Source organism: Suricata suricatta, chromosome 15 (assembly GCF_006229205.1).
Source record: "Suricata suricatta isolate VVHF042 chromosome 15, meerkat_22Aug2017_6uvM2_HiC, whole genome shotgun sequence".
NCBI classification, from domain to species: Eukaryota; Metazoa; Chordata; class Mammalia; order Carnivora; family Herpestidae; genus Suricata; species Suricata suricatta.
Window position 1 is genome coordinate 40212421 of NC_043714.1, and position 9607 is coordinate 40222027.

At 47.4% G+C, this 9607-nt stretch overlaps 1 protein-coding gene across 1 annotated transcript in view; it reads left to right on the forward strand.

The window, feature by feature from the left end:
- The window catches only part of PTDSS1 (phosphatidylserine synthase 1), a 59339-nt gene that overhangs the window by 39603 nt on the left and 10129 nt on the right, over positions 1-9607 (forward strand). The window contains exons 9-10 of the mRNA XM_029923305.1: positions 5216-5297; positions 7081-7180. Of these exons, the coding sequence (XP_029779165.1) occupies positions 5216-5297; positions 7081-7180 (182 nt within the window). The remainder of the gene's footprint in view (positions 1-5215; positions 5298-7080; positions 7181-9607) is intronic.

The window sequence follows — 9607 nt, forward strand, 5'->3', positions numbered from 1 at the left end:
TTTATCCATTTAGGAGCCGAGGTCCCAGAGATGTCTAGTACATCTGTTTGTGAAGTGAGGTCCCTGAGATAACTTAGACTCAAGCCCAAGTCTGGGTTCTAACTTGAGTGTGACAACATAAAAGTGAATACCCAGAGAAGGCAGGAGATTACTACTTTGAACAGATTTCTAAACAGAGCAACTTTTTTTTTCCCAGTAAAAAGGTAATTCATACATTTAGATTAGAAAAAGTGGCAAAAGAAGAAACTAAAGATCATCCAAAGAAGTTAGCCCATCAGGGATCGTTGCCCTTAATCTTTCTGTTATTCTTTCTAAACATTTCCCTGTGTGGGTGTGGGACCAGCTCTCATTTCAGATTCTGAGGGCTTGCTCAAGTTAAAGATGTAGGCAGACTTCCTCTTCCCACCTAGAACACAAAGGGCCATTGTCCTTACTTCTCATACATTCTCTGATGTAACCTAATTTTCATACCCAGAGTAGCTTAAGGGGTGATAACGTGGGTTAGGGTTCCATTTTTTAGTGACCTGGCAGGAGAGAGAATTTACACATTTACCAGATGTCCAAAATACAGAGCAAAAGCTCTGCCTTTGCACTGTTGAGCATCATAAAAAGGAGGTGGGCGGGCTCTCCTTACTGTCCCGTAGTAAGGGGACCGGAGGGAAAGGAGGACCAGAAGCGTTGCTCTTGTGTCTTGTCCACAGAGCGTTTGAGCCCTCCTCCACTGCTCATCCATGTGCAGTTTCATCTTCAGACTCTGAAGTCCTTGCCAAAGCCCTATTGTGCTGTGAGTGCATGTATGTTCTACACGACGGTCTCTGTTTACCTGTTGAGGAAAAGGAGATGCTGATCAGAGAGAGAGGCAGTGTTACAGCAAAGTTGGTTTCTGATTGAGCAGCCAAATAACACAGCCCCTAGTGGTGGGAGAAATGGCAGAGCTAAACAAGGCTGGAACGGCAGAAAACGCTGCTGCAGAAAGCCACACCTTGTTGAAAAGGGCTCAAGGAAAGCAAAATGCAAAGGAGACCTCACTTGGCCTAGTGAGTACGCTTCCCGAGAAGCACGAGCTCCCAGAATGGTGGTATCAGGACCCGTGCGTCTTGAGAACTAGTGGGCCACGCTGAAACGAACACATTCCTCTCCATAAACCACACGCAGCCGTCCGCCTGGGGTGTGAGCACCGGCCAGAGGCACCGCTCGTCAGCCAGTGACAGGGAACCACGGGGTCCCCGGCGGTCTCTTCTCTCTGTGGGTTTGCCCCCCGGGGGCCACCATCTCCCCTCTTCTGCCCCATGCCCGTTGCCCTCATTTTGTCTTTTTTCCATCTCCTAGTAGCTGCTTTATAGCTTCCTTTCCACTAGTTTTGGAGTAATTTCAGGCTTTATTTAGCAAGGTGAGGAGAGGTGGGGGAACAGTAGGAGCACCCCACACAGTGACAGTCGAATTTGGGGGGGAAGTGGGCAGGGGAAGGGAAAGGGCAAACAGGACCACCTGAGGTATCTTCCCCACCATTGCACATCTTTTTCTCCTGATGAGAGCACTTTTCTCTTGTAAATGTTATACCCTAAAAAGGTTTGTGTTAATTACTCGCTGATGTAGCTAAATATGGACTCACAATGTGGTCTCCCACAGTTGTGCCATATATCTGAGCTTTTAAGCCTTTTAGACTCAAACCTGCCGTGCCCGGCAGAGAGATGGGACTTCATCCAGCTGGGGAATGGGAGCCCCACCAAGGAGAAAGCAGTAGTGTGAAAGGGCTGGGCTCTGCTCTCTTTAGAAAGTCCCGTGATACTACTCCAGCTCTGTGGGGGCATTAGGGCTGGACCGACATGAACAGATTCCCCAGGGAAGTGCTTTCTACCACGTTTATCTTCATCTTTCTCCCCACTCTGTTCGCTGAGTTTCTGAACAAGAGAGAAGTAACCTGATTTATAAAGAAAGGATTTTGATTACATGGCCCTGAAGGAATGTGCCCAAGCTTTGGCCATAGGAGTGAGCAGTCACTTTTCCTTGCCCTGAAAGTACTTGGGTGGGGCCTTCAGGGGCTGGGTTGGGTAAGAGTCCACCGTTTCCTGGGGGCCCCAGGACCACATCCGCCTCACCATCAGAACTGTTCTTTGCTCCACATTGTTCTGACCCTACTGGTGCCCCTTGGACGATAAGCTTCCATCTCCAGTGCTCTGCCAAGGCTGTCCCTAATCAGCGAGTCCTTCCTCCATCCACATCTCCCTGTCTTTTCCGCAGCGTCTGCCATCTTGAATCTGGTCTTTCTTGTTTCCTCTGTGTCCATTCCACATCGCTCCTCTCCATAGTTTCTTATGATGGTGCTTGTTCTTCCAGGCTTTCCCCCCCACCCCTGGAAGGATAGACCACAGCTGTGAGGCATAGGGTCCTTCCAGGAGGAGGGTGCATGCGAGGGGGACAGGTGTCTGTGGGAGGCTTCATCCCACTCTGACCTTTTCCCTGCACCTCCGGGTCCTCACCCTCCTGCTGCTGACCTTTGTTCACGGCCGCCTGCCTTCCTCACCTTCCCTCCCCGTCTACCCACCTCCAAGTCATGCCCTCTGTGCTCACGCTGCTGGGCTAGCATTATAGTTTCCCTTTTCCAGTACTTTCCCTTTCATCCGGTGCTCCTCACGATCCATTGTCCATCCTTCCTTTATCCCGCCACTCCTGCTTCCTTCCTCACAAACCCCTCCACCGACAGCCCCAAACCTCAGCAGTAGGTACAAAAAACTTTTTTTAGCAGTTGAATCCCGTGACATCTTGACATCTTGCCCCAAATTCTAATAGCAAAACAGCTGAGCAGGGGTCCCCTGGGTGGCTTATAGTCAATTGAATGTCCCACTCTTGATTTCAGCTCAAGTCATTATCTTACGGTTCATGGGTTTGAGTCCCACATTGGGCTCTGTGCTGATGATGCAGAGTCTGCTTGGGACTCTCTCCACCCCTCTCTGTCTCTGCCCCTCCCTCCCCTTTGCATTCTCACCCTGACCCCCCCCCCCAATAAATATATAAACTTTAAAAAAAGAAACAGTTGAGCAGAAATGGCATGGGTATGCTACCAGGGACCCTCTTGCCCCTCTTCCCACCTACCCTCCCTGCCCCTGGGGTTCTTGGGAAGTCAGAAAGTTCTGCGGAACATGGTGGAACCTTGTTTTTCTATCTGGTAACTCCTAGCTCATCTATCACTTCCTCTACAAAGATGTCTCTGTCCCCCTAACCCGAACCGGAACCTTCCTCCTGAACACGTGGCTGGCTGCCTGTGTGATTGTGTGGTAGGTGTGTCATGGGCACGCATGCCTTGTTTCCGCTGCTGGGGGGTCAGCTCCTGGCTGGCCAGACAGAGCAGCTCACCCACCCCCGAGTGTGTTCCGGTGTGTCCCGGTGCAGCCATGGGGCAGTCCATGCAGTGTGTGCGAGGTGCACGGAGGCTGTGGCATCCTTGGGATCCAAGAACGGTTTTTGTTGGCGAACTGAAAACTTCCTCTGCTTCTCAGGGTTGGCTCGTGCAGCCAGTTTAAGCTCGCGGATACTGCTCTTGTGCCCCAAGTTTCTCAGTGACCCTGCTTACATTCTTATCCCGTTCACTGAAGAGTTCCTTACCCTGGACTCCACGTTCATATCATCTCTATTTCTACCACATCTGGAAAGAGCAGGTCCCTCAGGACCAGCCTTGTCCCCAGTAAGGATGGGCAGAGGCATCTAAGGGAGTAGCAGTCCTGACTGAATTCTGTGAAACCACCGTTTGGCCGCCTAGTTCAGTCTGGTAAAGATCGGATGGATTTAAATTTGCGTCCCCACCCCCTTGGCGAGGAGGTTGTGCTGTCACCGGTGACGGGCTCCTAGCGTGCCCAAGCCTTTGGACTCAGCCCTAAAGGAGCAGCCATTGGGTCTTATGCAAAAGCAGGGTTAGCCTTCCCTAAGGACTTTATTTTTTGGGATTCCCTCCACGGTGGGAGGGGGGGCAGGGATAATGGCCGAGGGGCAAGGACTGGTGGTGAAAGGGTCCCTGTGATTGCTGGGTTTAATGTATGCTAGTTCCCACCCCTTCGCATACCTCACGTGCCACTCCCTGGTCCCCTCCCTGGATTAGAAGGCTTCCTATTCCTAATGTAAATTGAATCATGTGAAAAATCATTTTGCTCAAAACTCTCTCTCAGACTGAAAGCCAAGCCCTAGCGTGGCCCTCAAGATCCGCGTTCCCCTTCTCTCACTTCCCCCCACCCTGCTTTGCCCAGTGGTCACGTTCTCACTGAGAAGTCCACGCATATGAACAGCAGTTTAACTAAGATGCCTCAGCACAGAGGAGCAAATCCTAACCCTAAATTTGCTCTCTGAAATGCTCCGTGGTCTTTAGCTTCAGGTCATTGTGAAGTTAGTTGAGTGGGTCCTGACCAGCATTTTCTTAACATGAAATAGAACAAAAAATGTCCAAGTAAAGGAACAGACTGTTTTGTGAAACTTTTGTTTCAGGTGTGTGTGTGTGTGTGTGTGTGTGTGTGTGTGTGTGGTCTGTCTACTGGCTCACACACAAAAAAGTGTGTTCCTTGCTGTGGGTCTCAGATCATAAAAGTTTGAGAACCATGGCTCCCTAACCACTGTGTTTTTGAAAGGTGACTTGATCAAGTTGAGGAGCCCAAAATCTCACAGGAAACTCTGGGTGTTCAGTCTGGGTTAAGGGCAGAGAAACACACTGACTTAACGGGCTGAGCATTTGCTGTTGCAGTTCTTCAAGAAGTCCCAGCCAAAGGTTAAATGAAATACCCTTTCCGAGTCCCCTCCACAGGCACCTGTTCGCACTGTGCTGCCATCTAGTGTTGGCTCCCAGTCCAGCCTTGAGGATTCTGGTGACCCTCAGCCCTACACTTAAAAGCCTCTCGTGTATCATGTATTGCAGCTGGAATGATGCTTTCTCACACGTGACCTTTGGGGTGGGGGCGTGGCTTGGAGGTGGCCTTTAAGGATTCAGGCCAGTCGCTCCTAAACATGGTTTGCTTGGGGCTAGGGAAGAAGAGCCCCAAAGACTAAAAATAAATAAGGAGATTTTTCTGCTTTGGTTCAGATTTGGGGCGTTCAGTTGTTTAGAGTCATCTGTACATTTGATGCTGGCGGTGATCTTAGTGTCCTCCTGTGGGTGGGGGGCACCAAGGACCTCTGGGCCCCTTTTTTTCCTTTTGAGAGAATACCTGCGGCCCCGCCAACCCTGACTGACCAGATTCCATCCGGAGTAAGGAGCCCCGGAGGCGGAGTTGTCGGAAATCCGTATTCTTGGGTCGTCTTTGGGATCACGTGACCAGGTCTGTCATGCTCCCCTCATCCGTTCTTACCTGCAAGCCTGGAACCTTAGTAAAGGCCTGGTTTTTAAAAATATTTTTAAATTTTTATTTAAATCCAAGTTAGTTACCATATAACGTAATAGTGGTTTCAGGAGTAGAATTTAGTGACTCATCACTTACATGCAACACCCAGTGCTCATGCAACGAGTGTCATCTTTAATATTCATCACCCATTTAGCCCACCTCCCGGCCAGCAACCCTCAGTTTGTTCTCTATATTTAAGAGTCTCTTATGGTTTTCCCCCCGATTTTTATCTTAATTTTCCTTCTCTTCTCCTATGCTCACCTGTTTTGTTTCTTAAATTCCACATATGAGTGAAAAAATATTTGTCTTTCTCTGACTTATTTCACTTAATGTAATACGTTCTAGTTCCATCCGTGTTGTTGCATATGGCAGGATTTCATTCTTTTTCATTACCAAGTAGTGTTCCATTGTATATACATGCCACATCTATGCATTCATCAGTCAATGGACATTTGGGCTCTTTCCATAATTTGGCTCTTGTCAGTAGGTATGCTGTAAACGGTGGGGTGCACATGCCCCTTTGAATCAGCATTTTTGTATCTTTTGGATAAATAACTAGTGCAGTTCCTGGGTCATAGGGTATTCTATTTTTAATATTTTGGGAACCTCCATACCCTTCTCCAGAGTGGCTGCGCCAGTTTGTTTTCCCACCAGCAGTACAAAAGTGTTCTTTTCTCTACATTTTCACCAACATCTGTTGTTTCCTGAGTTTTTAATTTTAAGGTTTGATTATTATATTCATAAATGAAGGTGCAGAACATAAGAGTGACTTTTTTCTTTGCCCTTTTAAATAAATAGTAAAATAAAGGTTTGTTTTTTTTTTTAACATTTTTGTATTGAGAAGATAAAGGCTCACTTATATTGCTTGGAATGCTTGGAAGTCTGGAAGGGAATGTGATTGTTGCCTTAAAATTACTGAAAGACTTACTTGGAAGGCTCAGACTCACCCTGTATGACGAGAGGGCAGAGTTAGGACCCACGGGCAGAAGGAGACGGATACCAGCCTGAGACGAGAACTTCCCCACAGCTAAAGAGATCGAGTGGTAGAATAAGCCCGCCCACCCAGGTAGTAGGTTCTCTGTAGCTGAGACGGTCCCAACAGAGGTGATGACAGTTCACCTCGAACATGATAGGCACTCAGTTGGATGCTTCCAGCTATTAAAATATATGAGTGAAGGTTCTGGTCTGGAGGAGGGAAGAAGTAAGAAGAACTTTATTATTTCTGGGAAGGTAGAACACATGTAGAACCCAGGAATTTTAGGACAGTGTCACTACTCTCTGTGATCCTCTAATGTTAGATGCACATCGTTGTATATTAGTCCAAACCCAGGGAATGTGCAACACCAAGCGTGAACTCTCATGTGAACTGTGGTCTTTGGGTGATGATGATGTGTCCGTGCAGCTTCATGGGTCGTAAGAAATGGACACTCTGGTGAGGGATGGAGATAAGAGGGGAAGTATGTGGCAGATCTCTGTATGTTGCCCACAGTTTTGCTGTGAACCTAAAACTGCTCTAGAAAAATAAAGCTTTAGAGAAATAACAATAAAATACACTTAGTATTAAATATAAATATATATGTTATTTCTGAGGAGATTGCAATGGAAAAGAACAAGTGTCATTTTGTGGGGAACGCGCTAGCAGTGTGTAGTGATGGCGTAATGCATATTTATGTAGAATGTATATGCTCTGAATTAATGTGTAACCTCTTGTTCTAACTAGGGTCATTGGTTTTCTGGAAGCTATCGTGTGCATAAAATTTGGGCAAGATCTCTTCTCTAAGACCCAGATACTCTATGTTGTGCTTTGGCTTCTCTGTGTGGTAAGTTTACTTTTTTTTTTTTCTAAAGATCACTTTTTTTTACCCAAAAGTGTTAGTGAAACTCCCCATGGTGCTCTTTAAAAAAACAAACAACAACAGCAAAAATTCTTATGCACCTAGTTTGTTTAGAAATCCATAGACCAGCCCTTCCTACTTGTAATAACCTGGGATTGGCTACTAGGCTGAAGGTCAAGATTAAATACATGGGACCACCCAGCATCCAAAAGGGGTCACCTCGGTAAGTTCTGGTCAAATGCCCTCAGCAGGTGTGCCATACGGGCATGAATTTCACTTGTGGGAACTCACCTACATGCAGGCCTCCATGGAGGAGCAAGGACAATTACAGTGCCCTGTAGCGAATGTACTGCTGTACAAGGGTTCGTGGACAAAATGACGGATTGTGGTTTACAGGCCTTGAGAGATGTTCTTTTTTTTTCATGTTTATTTATTTTTGAGAGAGAAAGAGACAAACCGAGCCTGAGCAGGGAAGGGGAAGAGAGGGGGGAGACACAGAATCCAAGGTAGGCTCCAGGCTCTGAGCTGTCAGCACAGAGCCCGATGCAGAGATCGAACCCACAAACTGCGAGATCATGACCTGAGCCAAAGTCAGAGGCTTACCTGACCGATCCACCCAGGTGCTCCAGGAGAGACATTCTTGAAGATAATCAGACCGTGCTGTTTCTGCCCCACAGACCGACTTTATGGGTCAGACCCTATGGGATGAGCTTCCTCTGAAGGGAGGAGCTCTAGGCGGCCTCTAGCTCCACTGTCCTGGGACTTTTCCATCATCTTTCTTTTTTTATTTTTATTTATTTATTTTTTTTTTTTTGAGAGACAGAGAGAGACAGCTGGAGCAGGGGAGGGTCAGAGAGAGAGGGAGATACAGAATCTGAAACAGGCTCCAGGCTCTGAGCTAGCTGTCAGCACAGAGCCCGACGCGGGGCTCGAACCCACGAACCGTGAGATCTGACCTGAGCCGAAGCCGGACGCTTAACCGACTGAGCCACCCAGGTGCCCCATCTTTCATTTTTTAATGTCTGTTTGTTTTTAGAGAGACAGAGAGAGAACAAGAATGAGCAGAGGAGGGGCAGAAAGAGAGGGAGACAGAATCCCAAGCAGGCTCTGCACTGATGTAGGTAGGCTCAACCGTAGGCCCAACCAACTGAGCCTACCTACATCCACTTGTTGCAATTGATTGGTGTGCCCTTTAAGTCCCTTAATGGATAGTTTTCTCTCCGTCTCTGGCTCTCTGTCCTTCACGATTTATTTGTTGAAGGACCCAGCTCTTTTGTCTCATAGGTTTTCCCACAGTCTGGATTTTACTGATTTCATAGTGTACTGTAACTTAACAGATTTCTTTGTCCTTTGTATTTTCTGAAAATTAGTAGCTGAATCTAGAGGCTTAATCAGATTCAGGTCTACTTTTTTTTTTTTTGGCAAGACTTTGTTTTTAAGGTGTTTTTTTATTGCCTTTCACAGCATCTATTTTTAGGGTTACTTGTTAGAAATCGTAACTGCACCAGAGAACCTTGAGCCTGTTCTGTCCTGTTTTGTCTTGAATAATGAAAGGGAATAATGATCTCCTTTGTACTACCTGTACTCCAGAATTGATGTTCAGGTGTTTGAGGCTAGATGTAAGAATTGGTTAGGGGAGTGCGTTTAGATGTGCGCGGAGATTTTCACCGTGTGCTTCTTCCATTTTTCTCTGGTCCACATGCCTCACGTGTGTGAATAGAATTGTGACCGAGTGTGGAGGGCAGCCAGAGGTGGTGTGGCCCTCCCCTGGTGTGGCCCACCCCTGGTGTGGCCCACCTAAGAGGCCGCGTCCCTAAGCTCTCTCTCGTCCCTTGCCCTGCAAGGGCTCCTCTAGTCTCTCGGTTTTCGAGACTTTTCTTTGTTTTACTTATTTGACACTTAGCATATGCTCCCCTATGTTGGTGACTTTTGGTTTCCCTTGCTGCCTGTGTAACTGTCACCTCACTGAGGACATGAATCACTTCTTGTCCCCTCACTGGTCTCTCTTTCCCCTGGCATGGTCCTTGTGAGTCTGCCATTTGTTCACAGAATGTTTACTGAGTGTTCCTCAAAGCTGCACTCGATGCTGGACCCACGCAGATAGACGACGGTCAAGATAAGATTTATGAATGCTCACCACATGCCAGGCTCTCATCTAAGCACTTCTCCTGAATTGCATGTTTGATTGTTACTTTGAGGGGAGACACTTTATTAGCTGTCTTTTATAGAGGAAAGAAAGGCACAGAGAGGTTCACTCACTGGCTCAAGGTCACACAGTTAGTAAGTGGCAGAGCCAGGGCCTACATCTAGATAGTCTGACAAGAGAGTTCCTGTTTCCCCACTTCCCTCTGCAAAAGGTGTCCCCTTCCAAGGCTGTCCCAGTCCAGATGGGAGGTGGCCATGCAAACTCGC